Source organism: Accipiter gentilis, chromosome 5, assembly GCF_929443795.1.
Source record: "Accipiter gentilis chromosome 5, bAccGen1.1, whole genome shotgun sequence".
NCBI lineage: Eukaryota > Metazoa > Chordata > Aves > Accipitriformes > Accipitridae > Astur > Astur gentilis.
The window spans coordinates 23,737,542-23,756,758 of NC_064884.1; the positions used below are offsets into that span (position 1 = coordinate 23,737,542).

Genomic DNA, 19,217 nt, shown 5'->3' on the forward strand with positions numbered 1-19,217 from the left:
AATTCTACACTTACACTGGTATTAATCATTGTGCTGTCCTTCTTTCTCATCTGTTTTTAGCCCACATATGGACCTGTAATAAATTCAGGTGTGGAGAGAAGAGGCGACCAGAATATCATTGTTCCTGTTCAGATGACTGTGTGGAAAACAAGGATTGCTGTGTCAATTATCATGCTGTTTGTAAAGGTAAATATCCTAAACAAGTTCCTACAGTCTCTTATATGTACCCATATTTGTATGAAAGGAGCAAGAACATAATAGAACTTCAAAAGCATCCAGTAAAATGAAAAAACTTGCATTTAGCAATAAGAATGTACTGTCTTAAAAAATAAATTGCACTCATTTGTTTTAAGGAGAGGCAAGCTGGGTTGAAGAGGAGTGTGAGGACATTACTGAACGCCAGTGTCCAAAAGGGTGAGGATACTGTATATTTGCATAGCTCTACTCTTTGCTTACATTTCATCTTTGAGATTATTTTCCCTACTGTGCCTTTCTGGGACCTGCTTGCCTTTCTTATCCACAGTAAGAGCAGCTGCCAGACAGAGAAGGACACCTCTTTGGCCAGCATTTGGTAGCACTTACTAATCAGGTTGCTCTATCCCAGTAGCATTCATGTATCCCAGTACTTGCTTGACTTGCAAGACATGCCTATTCCTGAACCCCCCTGCCTCTCACAGATGTGTGCGCTCTGGGCAGCTCTGTCTTGTGCCAGCCTCATTGTCCTACATGTGCTCTAATACCTGCTGTCCCAAATATTTTGGGACCCATCCAGCAATCTCAGGCTCCTAAGACTGCCTCCTTTCCTGGTCATTTCTAAAGACCTTTCCATTTCCTTGCCTGTTCCAGCCCCAGACCTGCAAAATGTGGGCAGATCACTGTCCCAGTTTCACCAGCAGTGGGACAGCATTATTTGCAAACTGTCTGAACTACTTTCTTTAAAAGGTGTAGAATGGCATGGGATCCTTGTATCCTCTGGCTCAGCTCTACAGTGGGCCCGCTCCTGCAAGCTATGTGTACATTGTGTGAGGAATGACTCAAGTAGTTTATGGCATCAGCACTCAGGCTCAAGCAGTACAGCAAAGCTCCCAGCCAGGAAAACCCCCTGTATTTCTTATACTGTTTTTGCTGTGGAATCTTTAAATTAACTTTAAAGCTAAAGTTGACTGCAAACTATGATTGTATGTGTAAGTTCTTAATAGAATTGACTTGAACATTCTTGACTGAACAGTGTTCAACTGGAAAATAGTTTGTAGATATGTTGTGGGGATGAGTTGAAGTGATTTATGTTCTTGTCTGAAAAGTGTCAAAAAGTCTAAACTATTTTCATCTTGATTTTGAAATTATGGTGTGCTGGGGATATTTCTAATAAAGTAAAAACATTTCACTTTGTTCTTATGTCATTACTTTTTTTGACTTATGTTAAGATACTTAAATCGTGCTATATTTATTCATTGGAGTTATAATACTGTCAAACAAAATACATTTCCTTTCAGAATATTTTTATACCAAACAAGTACTTTTCATTCAGAGCAGTAACAAATGCTGACACTTCAGAACCTTCATCAAGACAAAAATTGGAACTTCTGTCCAGCTTGGAGGCCAGGTCCCTGATAAGCCCCCTGATAAGATAGAAGGGTGGTAGCCAGGTGGTTCTGGAAGCTTTTGTCATTAACTCCTGTTCTGAGGTCAGGGGCCATTCAGGACTGTGTAATGGGAACTGACTCTAGGATGCTGATCTCCCTAATGCAAAATTAGGAAGTGTTACCCCCACGGGGTGGATAAACAAGCAAGAGCCTTGTGCAGCTCCACAGTCAAAGTTAATGGTGTAAATGCCATAGGGCAACTCCTGTTAATGGACAAACAAAAACCCCTAAAAAGAAGTCATTTCTGTTCAGTGCATGAAATGGATATGTAGTTACTCTACTAAAATTGTCTTAATCCTAGCAAAACCAGAAATGTTGCAATAAAACCCAGGCCAGGAAAGGGTGATGTGGGGTCAAAGTTGAATCAAAGTGTTGACTGAAGGCTCATCTTGGACTATTAGCGCACAAACCACTCCCAAAACTAACAACTCTGTAAACAATCCACTTCTTCCTGTGGTGCCGTAGGCAGGAGTGCAGCTGACTAGCTCAGTGCTCATTTTGAGGCCTCAGGATATCAGTTCTGATTCTGTGCGTAATAATACAGCATGTTTTGTGGGTTCAGATTGCTGGGTTTTTTCTGTTTGGGTTTAAGTTGGGTTTGCTCTTGTGGTGCAGAATAGACAAGACAATGCACTGTTCAATGAGGTGTTTAATCTGAGAAATCCCATTAATTTCAGTGAGACTGATCAAGTTGTTAAAATTAAGTACTCACCTAAGTCTTTCCAAGACTAGGTTCTATATTTAACTGGATTATAAAGTTAATGGACTGTAAGACTTGAGGAGAGATCTAGACCTTCTCACTGTTCTAGGAGTAAAATAAAACTGGGAATTCAAACCTACTTAAGCAGTTTATCCTAGTGCTTAACTAGATGGTTTTCCTGATGTCTTAGTATCTTTTGCTGTACTTTAAGCCTATTACTATTTGTTCTATCTTCATTGAGCTGGAAGAGCAGCTGATTCCTTTCCTCTTTGCAGATCTCTCCCATATATTTTAGATTTGCTATTATGCCTCCTGTTGAGGCTTTATGTACACTTAGCGGAAAAGAGAGCTTTACTTCCTGTGCTTTATGCTGTATATAGGCACTAGTGGGGGGATAGGAAGTTTTCTGTGTAGTTATGTTTAGCTTTTAAAGAGGATTTTTTTCTTTTTTCCTTTTCTTTCTTCTATTTTTTTCCTTTAATTGTGGTCTAACTTGCCTGCGGTAAGGCAGGTCAGGTTGACAGTATGGTCTGCAGTTCTGGGCTCTTCATCATCCAGACTAACGAACCTGCTAGACCACAGCAAGCCTGTGTTGCCTGCATTATGTTTCCATAGAAGCCAGTTTATAGGAGGAGATAATTGCCTCTGCATTTCCTTCAGTTGGGAGTCAGGATGTGACTGTGGTGTACATATTTATCCAAGACCTGTGAAGCACCCTTGTCATACTGTTTGGACACAGCCAGCATGAATCACTGGCAGGGCCAAAACTTGAACCTAGAAGGCTTGCTTGCTCATGGTAGCACATTTTTGAAGTAGCAAGTGTAACCTGGGCTACTGACAAAAAAAAGTCATGGAAATCACTGATATATCTCAGAACCGAGCTCAGGTCAGTTTGTCTAGGGATTTTACTGGAGCTGCTCCAAAGAGAGTGCAGTTAATGTGGTCTGTCATGCTTTGCTTCCCTGAGCACAGGGCTCATCACTAACTGTATGAGTTTCAGCATGTGTAGAGTATACAAGAAGCAAAATGGCCAATCTCCCTAGTTGTGGTAATGGTCTATTTTGCCAAGTTTAATTTTACATGTGCGAGAGGGTCAGTAGCTGCGTTTGCAGACAACCAAAACATGTACTTAACAGTTGGTTTGCTTGTAACTGCCAAACCAGAAACGGTTGTGTAAAGTCCCTTTCTAAGGAGTTGTTTTAAATTTGGTTTGGGTTTTTTTGGTGTTGTTTTTTTAATTTTTTTTTTAGTTAAACTTGTTGGTAAGTAATATTGACCAGTCTTTGCGTCAAAGTTCATATTTTATTGCAGGAAACTTTGCAGCGGAGACTGTTAGACCTCTGCATTGGAAGGAATCAATTTATTGGGGTGGGCAGTGGAGAAGGTATTTGGAGGAGTTGCAGAGATCAGAATCTGTGGTGCAAAAAATACTTGTAATATGGGCAAAAGTAGTACATGAAGTTTCCCTACTCTGTTCTGCCAAAGAACTTTAGTCTTGTTCTGAAGATCATTAATTTCTTGTTCCCAGCTAATTGCCCTAAGATTTTCAAAATATGGTATTAAATATACCATATAAATAAAAACCGGGCTACAAGCACACATCTTACAAATATATCTTAATGTTTCATTCTGTCTGGGGTGTAGGGTAGGCTACATAATGGTTCTGACTAGTGAAATCCTTTTGGCTGAACTGTTGTCCAAATTGTTGATTAAAATTTTTTTAGGATAGACATGTTTTGACTGCCTGACTAATCTTCAGTTTAATATAGTCACCTTTGTTTGACTGAAATAAGGCTTATAAATGTTTCACTTGTAAATGACTGTTTGGATCTTTCTGTGGGGTGCCTCACTAAAGAAATTGTAAATACTTTATAAATAATATTTGTCTTCTATCCTCACTGTTTTATTTTGGGAAACTAAAGTGCAACAAAGTTTTTAAAAAAATTTTTCATTTTACAATTTGTAAACAAAAAGGAAAAATGAGCTTGCAATTGACATGTAAAAAATATTCAATTCTTCTATGCAAATCTGTATTTTCAGTGGTCACTGCTGCACTGCAGTGATTTTTTTGCAGTCTCACATGTCTTCGTATCTATAGGTCAAACATAGGATATTTTTTCTTCAAGGAAGAAGTTACTGATTACTAATGCCATTGTGATGCAATATTTTAAGTGCTTACAGTTGGAGAGAAATTGTTTGAACAGGGCTGAAGCTGGGAGCAAGTCAAGGCTGGAAAACACGAGGTCCTGTGGAGATTGGAAGGCGAGAATTTATTCTTGCTAGTTCCAGTGAAATCAGTTTCTGAATTTATTTGTCAAGTTCCAGGAAAAAATACTGTTACAGTGTTCCAGTCATAGGGCCGCATTTTTCAGTTCAGAGATTGGTAGTATTTCTGGTACAGTAACCAAGTTCTTTGTTACGTGATCTTGATAAGATGAAAGGAAATATGTGTGTTATAGATGCTGATTTAACATATCCTGTACATTAGACTTTCTTACGGTTTTGTGCATTGTATATGTAAAAAGATAAATTCCTTTCAGATAGATTACATGTTGTTCAGGAGCACGGTGAATAAATGAAAGCCATGGCTTCACATTGCTTTTTCTCTTTCCCTTCTCTTACCCCCCGGGGGGGTGGGGGGGGGGAGGGGGTTGGGTTGGAGGGGCTGAGTGTTGCTCCAGTGGGACTGATTTCAAGATAAGGAGTACCAAACCCACCAGGCGGATTACATGAGCCATCTTGTCTTGTTCTTTATTTGATGGGTGTTTGTGAAATCAGGCCTTGTCATGATTTCCCTGTGCTTGCCCTACTGCGATCCTCAGTCTCTTTGGGCAGGGTTGCTATGCCAGCCTACAATCAGAGGGACCAGGTGGCTGGCTGCTCAGGACTGCACCAGCCTGTGAACCTTCCTGCTTAGGAAGACTTACTTCCATGGCCTGGTTTACAGTCCCGTAATGAACATCCTCATGATTTAGGGGAAACTTTCTTGAAATAAGTGGTAGGAAATTATTTCTCAGAGTCTGTCTTCTAATACTTCAATTTCTGTTTGTTCAGATTTACCAAGTCTCCAGTGTTACTATTTTCATTGGATGGCTTCAGAGCAGAATATTTGCAGACTTGGGGTGGACTTCTACCTGTTATTAGCAAATTACGTGAGTACTTTCTTTGTCTAAGCAATATCATGATGTCTTACCTGAAAAATCCATAGATGCAGCTATGCTTACTCTTTAAAATCCTCACTCTTCTTTGGAAATGGAAGTTGTTGCTCTAAACAACTGCGTACAGAGAACTTGAGGTGTGGGAGGGTGGAAAGGCAAAGAGAGGGAGGGCATGAGGGCTCTTTGGATTTTCAGTGAAACCTTAAAAATTAAGTAGTCCTTCCTATATTTAGGAGGTGGCTGCTTTTTTGCTGTGAGATTACTTTATTTCTTCAAAATAGAAGTAGACCCACTTTTTGCTCTCTATTGCATATTGTCTTATTTAGGTGGAATGGCTTTGGAAAATGGAAAGCGAGGTAGAAAGCATTTGATTAGATTTGAAAAAGAAGATAGAGAAGGAAGAGATTAGGAACAGATGATACAGAACGGCTGGTAGAAATGTGCTGAATCTGAGAAAACTTTGATTTAACAAACAATTTCAGAAGAAATGAGAACCTCATAAGTACATATTTTTACCATAGCTTTTGTACTGTCTTAACTTTGTAGTGTCTAAGTTACTTTTCCTCTCTCTATTTTGGCTGTGGTCTGTAAAGAACTGATGGCATTTCTTGTCTGAAAAATATGCCAATTTTCTTGTCATTAATAAACTACTACCTGGGGTGGCTGGTCTCAGTTTGACTAAAAATAAATCAGTAAAAATACATGCTTTTTTTTTTGTACAGTGGTTGTTACAACTTGATCTGTTCCAGAGGATAACAATTCACAGATGTATTTCAGGTTTTAGCTTTTTTCCATGTTAAATAAAATGAGATGTTTGAAACAATTTTATTAGATGCAGTTATAAAAAATTTCAACTGAAGAAGACTTCTTGGGCATTGTGAGGAGGGGCTGGCTATTACAGGTAGTTATAGCTGTGGCTGAGATACTTTGTGGCACTGTTATTTTGTATCTGTAGGGCTTCTCTTGCTGACTCCTATAATAAACTTGTATTTCTCTTTCCACTGAACCCATGATAAATTCTGACCACTAAGAAATACAAATATCTTAGTATCTTCATCATAGTCACTTCACTACTCCAGAACCATGGAGTTTTTGGTGGTCAAAACTTATTTTTTTTTTAAAGGATTCTAAAACCATAATGTGTAATAATACATGTTTTAGACACAGCAAAATAAGGAACAGTCTGGGGAAAAATATTAATTTTTGCATTACGTCTGCAGTTCTACATTATTATGGAGTGTTTTTTTTGTAATCTGATACAAGACTTTTAGATATGATATACTACAGGATCTTCAGCTTTCTCTTATTACAAAACCTTGTTTTCCAGGCTTTTTTCCCCTCATAGTAAAGTGGTGGGTGAAAAGCTCAGATAAGGCAAATTTTCTTCAGTAAGAGAAAAATAGTCTCATGAATGGAAATTGGTGTCACTGCGATGTGTATCGCATGGCACCTGAGGGCCTGTAGCTTCAAATCTCCATGTTCTTCATGTCCCACGTGTCTAGGCACTGAAAATGGTGGAAGCAGTCATACTGTAAAGATAAACATTTATACAAGTATGTAAATACTGCTACAGTATTTTACTGTGCAGGAAAGGGTAATGAAATCTAGTACTTTGTGGTAGATAAATAACAAAAATGGATAAATTGCTTGAATATTGCTGAAAAATTGTATTGAATCCTTTTGAAGTTCATAGTTACTAATTTACAGGACTAGTAAATGTTCAAAAAGAGACACAGTTTGAATGACAGCATTTACAAAGCAGTGAACAGTTATCGGCTTTAAGTAACTTATCGGACTTCCTAGTTCTTTATTAAATTAGAACAATGTTAAATCCCTGGATTTTCCTCTTTAAAACACTTGATGACAAGTGCAGCATTCTGTTAGATAAAAATATTCCCATTATCTAGTCCTGTTAATTTAGCCATAACTACAGTGAAATTCTGATGTCTCCTTGGAGAAATCAGTTAGAAGAGATGCCTGTAAGACAATATCATAATTTCAATTTTAGCTACCTGCCTAAAGGTGGGCAATTCGGCACGGAGCTGAAGGTTTTCAGTGAATCCAAACATAGCCATAACATGTGTATATGGGGCTCAGAGAAGACATTTTCCCATACTTTTATGCTGTGATATTATAATTTTTAAAGGAATCTTCCTTCTGTCTTAAATTGTCTTTAAGGCAACAAGTCAGAAGAAGAAAGGTAACTCTTATGGAAAGTCCCAGCAAAACCCCCTAGGATTTTGGACAAAAGTTTTTAAGTGTATTTTAGTCTTACTTTAAAAACAAAACAAAAACCCCCTCCAACCTCCCCATCCACCCCCACAAAAACCCCTATGATTTCAGAAAACAGCCTCAACAACAGATTTGGAAATGGTTGAAATGTGTTGAGTGTGTTGCAGTAGCAAAAATGGTACAAGTGATGATTTGTTACTACAGAACACAGATGTGGGAGGGACTGTCTATGTAACTTGAGAAGATTTAACTTTCTGGGTTGGCTTCTTTTTATATTGATTAGCTTAAATTGTTTATTTCAACTGAGATCTAATCCAAAGCCCTAATCCAATGAGTTCAAAGTGCCTTGATGCAACACTTTTTATGTTATCAAACCCTTTATTTCTTTTTCATTTATATTATAAAAATAATGACACAGAGGGCCAGTGAAGACTGCCTAGTGGTGGTCTTTCCATAGGATCATTATTTTTGGCTCTCTAGCATCAGTTAAAGTGGTTTTGGTTATCACATAGTATTTTTGAAATTGTTGGTAAAGGCTTGCTTTTTTTTCTTTTTCTTTTCTTTCTGTTAAATCAGGGCCTATACATTTGCCTGTGAAAATTTAGGCACCTAACTCCAGTAAGGTCTGCTTAAGTGTTTTGGCCTGGCTAATGACTCTTCGTACTAGCAAACACTATGTGCTAATCTCCTTGGAAACATATGATTTTTATATTAAAATGAAGGAAACTTTGAGATTCATCTTGGAATAAGAGCTTATTTTTATTAAAAATCAACAAACAAAAACCCACAAACAAAAAGGAGACTGCAGAATAAATAGGGATTTGACAGGTGACTGAGAGCGCCAGGCCACCACTGTGCCAGTGGCCAGTTCATCTCTGAGAGTGCCCAGCGTGAAGTAGCCAGTTGCTGTCAGTCAGCAGATTTCACTTACTGCATACCAGGACAACTTTGGAGGGTGTGATTTCTTTGATTATTCATTCTTACCTGTGCATGGTTTTCATAAGGACTGTAGGTTTTGCTCATGACCGCTGAAGTCAGTCGTTAGGAATATATAAAATTTGTATTAATAGCCATTTAGTCAGCTTGTAAATGAATGTGGGAAGAAAAATGAAGTATTAACTCCAGAATTTCAAAGAATGAAAACTTTCTGAGAATATTTTTTGTCTTTTTCTTTCTCTTTTTTTAAAAAGGTTTATGTCTTCATGACAGCAACTTGCAAGGGTTTTTACTTCTGTAATTTTGCTGATTTTCTTTCTTCCTCCCTTTAGAGAAATGTGGAACATACACCTCCAGTATGAGACCAGTGTATCCTTCAAAAACCTTTCCCAATCATTACTCCATTGTCACAGTAAGAATTCCTGTATATTATGTTTCCGCTACTGAAGAGGCTGTTCATTATCAAGTTGTCTCCAAGGGAATAGTATATTTCTTTAATGGATTATTAAAATAAGATTTCCCTTCAGAATATGAAAATTTATATATTATACTCTTTATCTAATTTAGATTAACAGTCATTATGTAACACTGCAGCTAAATGGTCAGATTTCATCTTATTAAGTAATCCAATCCTCCTAAAACTAGCTGCAAGAATTCCTGTATAGGTGAAAGGCCACATCACTTTACAACTCCTCATTTGTGTAAATATTTCCACTAAATTGCAGCTTGCTCTCTTCTGGAGTAAGAGCAGCCTTACTCCTTTAAACTGACAGCCTTGTTCACTTCTTTAAGGTAGCTTGGCATGATGCAAAGAACAGTAAGAAATGAAAGGAAAGATTTGGACCTTGCATTGATGTTGACTCTGACGGATTGTACCCAAACCTGGATAGGAGTGTCACAAAGCTGATCTTGTAAATTTACTACCTCTTGTGTATAGGAGGAAAAAGAAAAATGGAGGTTTTCAACACCGAATGCAGAGTTGGAATCCAGTAGATCCTTCTTAGTTTAATCACATCAGACCTAAAATTCAGTCAAATACTTGAGGATCTGTACCTTCTTTCTTACCTTCCCAGTTTGTCAGGACTTTTGGGGAGGAGTGCAGGTTCAGGAATGAGATGTTTATTTGTGTAATCCTCACAAATATCTGTGGTTGAATATGCAGCTAAGAGGCATGGCATTAATCATGCTCTACAGCCATGTGAAAGTGTCCCTAAATACAGTATAGGCCTTTGTCTCAGCTCCCTATTGTTGTCAAAAGTAGCAGGTGTGGTGTTTATTAGGGTCCTAGTGGTGGTGCTGTTACATCCTTTAATGTAAAAAGGAGTTAGTCTGCTTGAAGGTAGAGCACAAAATCTGTTAAAACTACCTAACAGCTGGTGCCTGTGAGAACTTTTCTCTGCTCATGTAATGGTTATCCCCAGCTAGAGCTTTTACCTGCTGATGTGCAATTCTCCTTTGAAATCCCCAGGTTTTGGTCATGTGATGGAGGTCCGGCATAGGTAATTGGTTTGTCATTGGTACTAAAGATAACAAATGCGTGAACTGAGATGGTGTCTTTCAGTTTGATCCCAGAGCAAGTTACTTGCCTATTTTTCTTAATCTCACTGAGAAGCAATTAAGAATTGGAAGATAGGGCTTGGTAGCAATGGTAGGGTCTTGAGGTACTGGTGGAGTAGAAGTCTCATATAGATGATTCACTGGACCTATTTGTCTAATGGACATCTCTTTGTGTAGCTGGAAGGTTCTTTTTCTTTATAACATTGTGACAAGGTATACTCTCAATTACAGGGGCTGTATCCTGAATCTCATGGTATAATTGATAACAAGATGTATGACCCCAAAACAAATGCATCCTTCACGCTTAAAAGTGAAGAGAAGTTTAATCCACAGTGGTACCAAGGACAGCCTGTAAGTATTAATACACTGCTGAGAATGTACATCAGCCTGTTATGTTACTTAATATCACTTGGATGCACAGCGATCCTAAAAGAGTACAGAGGGTACTTCTAAGTCAGCCAAGAAGCATGACTCAGTATGATTAGGAGTTACCATACTAGAGCTGCAAAATGACAAATGAAACAAAGTGTTATGGATTTTGTTGAACTTAAATGGAATTTTCTTTAAGGAGAAAACCAGCTTAAAATGACTAATAGAGATACCAGATTTCGTTCTTTTTTTAATATGTTGGGCTTGCAGTTAACTTCGCTGAGTAAATTAACAGGCCAGTTAGTTTTGGTAATAAGCAGTAATAAAGGTTTACACTCTGCCCAAATTACTACTATGTCTAAAGATGTGGTTTTAGAAGAAAAAGTCTCAGTTCAATCATACAGCTATGGCAAATCTGCTGAGACTGCCATCAAAATGAGAAATGGGAAAGTTTGCATGAGTGCTAGCCTGAAGAATAGCAAGGGAACAGATGCAACTATTTACTAATGTGGGGAGGACCGGAATTTTTTTTTTAGGAAAGAACACAGAAGCATAGACTTTGCAGGCCAGTGAGAAGAAAGTGGTGTAAAAGGCAGAAGGCAGACAAATCTGCAAATCATGAGATCAGCAGTAAAATCAGAAGAGTTGCTCCCATATTTCAAAGTATGTGGAGCGTAGGTCCTTGGAACTTTTCCATCTCTTCTTGAGACATTTTCCCTTCCTGGTGTTCAGCTGTGGTTCTACTATTGCATTACTGCTCCCTCCATGGGAGCTAATGGTTCCTACTTCTGTCCTGACTCCCCCCTGGTGTAGCAGCAGAAAGGATGTGAGTGTTTGCCACAAGGGATCAGGCTGCAAGGTATATCTGAACTGCAAGATTGACTGTCTGGAGTGCTCCTCTTAGTTACACTTTTAATTTTTGATCTTGCTGAAAAGGTGCAGAGCTGGTAGGGGCAGTAGTGGATCTGGCAGTTAGACAGTTAATTCAGTGACCCACACTAATAATGATGATTTGTTCTCCTGCAGATTTGGCTAACGGCTATGTACCAAGGTCTAAAAGCAGGTACGTTCTTTTGGCCTGGGTCAGACGTAGCAGTTAATGGAACCTTTCCAAACCTGTATGAAAAATACAATAGGTATGTAAACTCCTGTGTCTTGGATGCATATTTTACTTTCTGTTGCAATGGGACAGACACGAGAGAAAGCATAACTTTTTTTTCCTGCTGTTCTAAATAGTTGTACACAATGTGGAAAAAAAGATAGGATCCAGTTAACTTTGTTTCTGTATAATGTAGATTCTTTATCTAATTATTTTGCCATTCCTCAGCAAATGTTTTAAAGATGTGGAAATATCAGCTTGAAGAACAGCCAGCTTTGAAGCTTTAGTGCTTTTCTGTTTCTATTTATAAAAATCTTTTATGGGTGTGTTTAGAGTCATTCAATCCAAACTTCTGATACAGTTGAATATATCAGGTCATGATGTGATATTGTCCATGAAAACTAAAGTTTTACTGTTGACTGTGGTAAATTGTTCTAATCTAAAATTATTTTCATTGTAAATTTTGAAAATATTTCACATTAAGGCAGTCATATTTTAGTCAGTGATTGCTCTTCACTGCAATTAAACATTTTCTGCCTAATGAAAATTTTACATAAATCTGTTTATTACCATTTATTTAATAATCTCAAATCTTGCCCAAGAAATGAGGCTTTTCATTTCTATGTTCCTAGGATCATTTTCTCTTACTACACCCTTCATATAGCATGGAAATTCTGGTTCTTGACTTGCTATCTACATTTTGTTTTTCCTCTAGGAACTTGTACATTGTTACATGAACTTGTGTTAAGTAGCTGAAGTACTAAGTTTTTGGGTACCTCATGTTGTTACAGGTCAACATGCTTATTGTTGGTCTACTTCAGTAATTGATATAGAGCGTCTTCTTTCTGACATAGTATGAGAACTTGTAGTAAAACAAGTTAAATGTTTAAAAAAAACCCCAAACACCCCCCAACTGAAACTTTTTCAAAACATAATACAGGAATGAAAACCTAGATGGAATTTTGTACCTTGAAGCCAATTATTCTCTTTATAATGAACATAAGCAATACTGGGAGCTTTATCCTGATCACATTGCAATCAATGGGGACAATATTCAAGGGAGCTGTAGATCAGGCCATTAACTCCTGTGGAGTCACAGGCAATTAGCATTGATAAACTCACATCCTGCTAAATAGCCGTTAACAGCATCCAGTTGAATTCAATTTTCTCTGCTAAAGTACATTGATTTTTGTAATGTGTGACTAAAATTTTTTTAGCTCTTGGAAATACACGGTTGGTTGATCTTGTGTTGTTCTGATACAGCTCAATCCCCTTTGAAGAAAGAGTGATAACTGTTCTTCGCTGGCTGCAGCTACCTGAAGATGAAAGGTAGGTATACATTTGCAAGTGTAAGTTCCTGTTCAAGTGGTATTGCAATGAATTACTTTGTAAATATGATTTCTGTTTTAAACAATATCTTATGCATTATTCTAACAATGTTAAAATATTATTTAATGCAAGCCTGTTTCTGTGACTGAAACCTTTTTTTTATTAAGTTACATTAAAGGGAAATAGAGAAATGTATCCTTCCTCTGAATGAGAGCATTGTTTCCAATATTTGATATCCATTGTTGAAATATAATCTCTTCAAACTGTCTCAACGTATATGTAAAATATTACATTTTTGGTACTGTTTGATATAGACCACACTTTTACACTCTGTATTTAGAAGAACCAGATTCCTCAGGCCATAAGTTTGGACCAGTAAGCAGCGGAGTAAGTAGTTCTGTAGCTTGTTAATTTTTTTAATTTGAAGCTTTGCTCTGGCTCTATAATAAACTTAAGTAATTCATGTTAGATTAACCAAGACCATGTTCAGTATGCTTATTAGGAAAAACAAATCTGTGAATAGATAGCCCATCCATAATTAACATTTGATACAAAGCATGTAATAAACAGCCTATTTAGTAAGACTAATTTTTATTTTTTTTATTTCAATAACTTTTAAATTGCCAAAGCATGCTTGGGTATGTCTTGTATGCTGCTTTATCTGCTCCTACTAATTCATTATGTTGATTTGGTGGGGGGGTGAGGTTAGACAGAAAGTTTATATACTTTCAATTTAGCAAGAACCAACATTTTTATAGCAATGGTCCCAAGTTTTAGTGATTAAGTAATCATGTTATAATTGTCATTCATTTTCTCCCAGTCTCTGTGCAAAGGTTAGATGAATATTGGTCTTATCTCCCTGCAGTTAGATTTTTATGCCTTCTCAGAAAGAGGGTGATAAAAGGGGCATTCACCCCATCACAGTCTGTGTTGTACCTATTGTATAAATAGGAAGTCTTTGGGACTGCAACTGTTTTCAGAAAAAGAAGTCCAAAAAATAGCTTTACATTTTAACAAACTCAAGTGAAAAATGCAAAGGAAAAAGCTCTTGGAAATTCAGGAACACTGTAAAAATTCTCCTGTCTTTAATGGTTAGGAAGTTTGGGCATCTTAACTAGGTATTTAACCTCAGTAGTGATGACAATAAAAAGCTCTTGCCAACTTCTCTTGATGTGCGAGCAGTTACTGTTCCTGTAAGGAACTGCAAGATGAATGTAAGTGCCTAGTGAGGTAGCAGACAACTAATTGGAACTGCATTATAGGGAATGTGTTCAAATTGGTTATCCTTTTCTTTGGTTAATGAGTAGATCTAAAGTTCTGTATGTTAGGAATGCTCTGGAGAGAAAGACCCTGAGGGTTTATATGTAGTCTTTCTGGAGCATCTTGTCTTTGGTCACACAGAGCAAGACAGCTTATCCAAGTAGCTCAGTGAGGTAACAGAATGACTTAATTCAAAAATACTTTTTTGTTTTGTTTATTTAGCAAGTAGTCAAAAGTAGCCCCAGTGGCTGTACCTACGCAAGTGAGCTTGAATGCCAGACCCCTGATCGTGAAAAGTGCTGGACTGGTAGCTTGTTCTTTGGCTTTTTCAGTCCCTTTAAACTAGTTTGCTCTGAGGCTAATACCCAGTTACAATTTCAAGGACAGTTTGCTCCAGGGTCTCTCCCAACAGGGATTTTGAGGAAGAGTGCCGCAGGCTTGGCTTCCTCTATTCTCTTCAGCGCTCTGGTATTCTCCCATCAGCATCTGCAGTCTTAGGCATTCCCTGTTGTCCTTGGTTGTGCCCCTGGTAGATGCAACAAACATCTGCAATTTCATACTTTAAAACCACCCTTGCTGGTTATAATCTGGGCGTGTGGGTTTGGGGTTTTTTACTTTTTTTTAAAATGTCTTCAACTGAAATAACATAAAAATGTGTAGCTGTGTCTTAGGGGGCCCAGAAAAAATTGGGGCCGGGAGCTGTATAGTGTAGATATAGCCAGTCTTCTGTAGATGGAGGTAGCCCCGAGCAGTGCAGGTGCTAGGCAGTCTGCAGGCTCCAATTTTTATTTAGCAGTATAGCTGTACCTGTTGGGTCCATTTTCAGTAGATGTAAAGACTATGCATCTAAAAGGTGTACAACTGAGAGAAAGAGGAACAGGCAAAAAGCAGGTTTAATGGGGTATTGAGAATGCTGTAAGTCTCCCGTCCTCACAGTTTCTCATATTAGTGTGCGCTGTATGTGCTCTCTGTCATGAGTTTGGGGGTTACTGCACTGTTCTAGGTCCCCTGTGTCCTTCATTTATATCTGGACTGCATCTAGCCTTGAATGGTCTATAAGAAGAGCTCCTTATTTTTTATTAGCATGTACTGTTACAGTTTAAATTTATTCACTCTCCCTAGAAATAAATACTGATTTTTAATTGAAGGTATTAACACTTACTTTACATTCCTATTTTGTCCTGCAGGTCATTATGGCGTTACAGAGAGTGGACAACATAGTAGGGATGCTGATGGATGGTCTCAAGCAAATGAACTTGCATAAATGCCTGAACATTATTTTTATATCAGATCATGGTAAATTTTATTTTATAAAATGTATCAGAATTTTGAAGAGCTGTTTTTATAAAGTAATATTCTGAGTTTATACTTGCATGTTTCTGGCAAGGTTAATGAAGCAGCTACTACCTAGAAATTATGGTTTTTATTATCAAGATGCTGTAAGAGATAATCAGTGTAGGTGAGAATCAGACTATTTTGAGGGGGAGAGGGGAGAATTGGAGAACATAGGGAGGGATTAAACAATTTTCATATTTTATTCCTAATTCCTCATGTGACCATTAGCAGCTGATAAAAGAAATAAAAATGTGAATTGTAAAAAATAACTTCATTTTATTCTATCTTTTAACTACACTACACAGCAATAGTTTGAGAATTGCTGAAATGAAAATACAAGCCATATCTTCCTTTCAGTTATTAGTTTGCTTATCTGTTATTAGAAGGCTGTGAATATGAAACTTTGATTTATTGCTGTAATAGCTTTTCTATATTTCTGGAATTATTTCTATAAGTTATGTATTTTACCAATACATTTTTTTCTGCTGCTTTTCCTGACAAACAAAATATAAGCACACTTCTATGCAGCACGAAATTCATTTGCAGAACTCATTGCCACTGGGAATGACCCAAGCCAAATATCTATACAGGTTTAAAAAATGTTTACAAAATGAATGGAGGGTAAACCTGTCAAGAATTAAGAATTCAAATGCAATATGCAACTTGAAGTCCCTTTTGACTTCTGGAAACTGATAAGGAACACTGCAAGGAAGATGCTTATGGGATATTTCTCTAGACATGTTACTGAACACTATTAGGTAGGATATTGGGCTAAATGAATATTTAGTCTGACCGTTACTACTGTTCTTAGGCTTATAAGATTTCTTTCCCTTCAGAGAAGAAAATTTATCTATTTATTCAATTGCAGTATCTTTCTCGGCTGAGGAAATGGCTGATTGTGTCTATTTGTGTAATATTTTGTTTTCTGTACGTGAGTATTGTGGTCTCCTTGGATCAGATGTCTTGGGGTTGCTGATAAAGACTTGAGAAATTACTTTTCTGACTTCTACAACTTAACTTACATGTCTGCTCAGAAACGCTACTCTACATTGATATTCCCACTTTTAATAAGATTTATTTCCTTTTGCAGGGATGGAAGCAGGGAGCTGCAGAAAAACAGCATATCTGAACAGCTATCTGGACGATGTTCAACATTTCATGGTAGTACCTGGTCCTGCAGCTCGCCTAAGACCTAATAATGTTCCAGATGAGTATTTCTCTTGTATGTAATTGCTAAACTAATTTTTGTTACTTGGCTATATGCTTTTGTACTTTATGAATACAAACTTAGGATCCGCACATTCCACTGGTAAATGTGAGTGAAGGTCAGCTAGGGACAACCTGGATAATGATGAAAAGAAAATATTGAATAGTGCACCTGTGTTTTTAAAGACCATTTGACTTTGCAGGTCTGAAAGTGTGTTTGAATCCTACAGATTACTTTTGCAGGCTGCCTCAGTGGCCAACTGCAAATGCTCTTGCCTTGTGAATGGTATTCCTTTGAATCAGATCTCTGGTGCTCAAGACAGACCAAATATCTCCCTTGTGTCTCACCTACTTTCCTGATTTACCAGTTTATGTATAAATTTGCTGTATTTCTGTCTTGAAGTAATGTTAGATTGTTACTATCTCTTACATATTATTTTATGAGTATTATAATATATTTTCTAGTTATTAAAAAATGGCTTAATGGCCTGACAGCAGTTGAGTAAACTGCAAACAAACATAAATAAGATGATGATAAACCTGAGTAAAAAGCAACAAATGCTTACAAATTTTAAACTTTGATTCATTATGCAGTCTCATTTTAGGTGAAGGATTTAATGCCTGCAGGTTTTGGTACTTTTTAATGTTGAATGCAGGCATTTCCTTCATGTTTCATAAGGCTTTTCTCTAGCTAGATTATTGTTCTCCATGCTCTTTAAAACTTGTAGGCCTCAACTTCAGTGACTTTAAGTCCTGTTTACTTCATTGCTTGATGCTATTCTAAACTGTTTAAATGTTTCCTTGGAGAACGTGGGAGTCAAATGCAGTTCCAGGTTGTCCCTGGAGAAATAAGTTCAGGAAGAAAGGCAGAGTATCTCCTGCTTTTGACACATGCACTGTTTTCATGAAGTAGCATAGCTGTCTTTGTAGTACTGAATATATCTATGCAGGAATTATTAATGGTTCCCTTGCCAGTGTTATCCTTTATGTAATTTAGTCAAGCATTGGGTATCAGCCTCAGAACAGAGTAACTGTGTGAAATGTAATGGGCCTGTGTTAGACAAAATGTCAAAATAAATGATGTAATGGTCCCTTTTGGCTTGAGTCCAAGCATCTGAATCTTAGCCAGCTTGCTATCTTTGGCTATCTTTCTAAGGATCGTTGCCAGGTAAAACTGCTGTCCTGATAGTTGTATTTGTTTCTTTTTCCTTAGCAGTTTATTAGTAAGCAGTAAAAATCCAGCTTGATTAGCACAGCATTTAGTTGCTGCTTGTGAAATCTTACTTCTTGGATTATTTTTCTAACTGTGGCTAACAGTTTAAAATTTTAATCTGTAAATAAGTAAGCAAGGGGAGGAGAGACTGTGAACTAAAACTTCCTAAAAGCAATAGCTTGACAGTTGAGTGATTGTTTTGCTCCACGTGATTTTCATTCTGGAAAAATAATTTATTATATCCAGAAATTTTTTGCAACTGAGCTAATTATATTACATGGTGGGAATGCTTTCATTTTACATCTGATTTTTTTTTAACTTAGGTGACTAATTCTTACATATGATTCTTCTAGTTAATTATGAAGGCATTGTCAGAAACCTCACAGTAAGTGTTATCTGTTGTTCTAGCTTAATTTCTACTGACATTTACAGTTATTTTATAGCATTAGCTGTTTACTGTGCTACTTACATAGCATCTGGACTTTGAATCAGTGACCTTCCATGTGCTATACAGTTAACAACAACAGGAGTAGTTCCACGCAGGGGAAGGGAAGGTCAAAGTTGAGTAAGGTGTCATATGGCTGTTTGTGGTTGTGCATTAACTAAGGTTTTGTGTTCATTTCTTTTCACTAACTCTTAGATAGCACTGTATCATGTTGCTTTTCAAACTGGAAAACTTTTGTATCTGGACCATACTGGCTGAGGGCTGAGTCAGTGTAAAGCTCAGCTCCGTTTCCTGGGCAAGCATAAGATTTTCTTGCCCACACCTTTTTGATAAACAGCTTTGAGAGAGGTTATTGATTATTTTTTTAAAATTTTTTTTTTGTCGGTTCCAGCTTAAGGAATTTGCTTTTCTGCTCTATACCTGGCTTCTGTTCTCATCTCTGCACCACAATCTGTTTGCCTCTCAGTTGTGAGGCACCACTGTGGCTGAGAGCTGTGCTGTTTGTATAGATGACTTCACTATTCAAAAATTCTAATATTACAGTAGAGGGATTTTTGTTTGGTTGGTTTGTTTTGGTTGTTTTTTTTTTAAATCCTTAATGGATCTTAGTTGGTGGAAAAATGTATTTGTCCTTGACTGACCAATCTAAAAACCCTTTAAATCTCTGTTACTTTCTGTATTACACAGCTGTAGAATTACTGCACTGGATAGTCTCCTACCACTTGTGAAAGTATC

The 19,217-nt window shown here is 37.3% G+C and overlaps 2 protein-coding genes across 4 annotated transcripts in view; both read left to right on the forward strand.

The window, feature by feature from the left end:
• Positions 1-19,217, forward strand: part of RPS12 (ribosomal protein S12) — a 511,578-nt gene that overhangs the window by 21,986 nt on the left and 470,375 nt on the right. The window lies entirely within an intron of this gene.
• The window catches only part of ENPP1 (ectonucleotide pyrophosphatase/phosphodiesterase 1), a 59,064-nt gene that overhangs the window by 21,955 nt on the left and 17,892 nt on the right, over positions 1-19,217 (forward strand). For all 3 annotated transcript variants that reach the window (XM_049801466.1, XM_049801467.1, XM_049801468.1), the window contains 11 exons: positions 61-186; positions 354-414; positions 5,398-5,495; positions 9,002-9,081; positions 10,458-10,577; positions 11,622-11,731; positions 12,958-13,023; positions 13,338-13,410; positions 15,471-15,579; positions 16,709-16,840; positions 18,391-18,422. In XM_049801466.1, the coding sequence (XP_049657423.1) occupies positions 61-186; positions 354-414; positions 5,398-5,495; positions 9,002-9,081; positions 10,458-10,577; positions 11,622-11,731; positions 12,958-13,023; positions 13,338-13,410; positions 15,471-15,579; positions 16,709-16,840; positions 18,391-18,422 (1,007 nt within the window). The remainder of the gene's footprint in view (positions 1-60; positions 187-353; positions 415-5,397; positions 5,496-9,001; positions 9,082-10,457; positions 10,578-11,621; positions 11,732-12,957; positions 13,024-13,337; positions 13,411-15,470; positions 15,580-16,708; positions 16,841-18,390; positions 18,423-19,217) is intronic.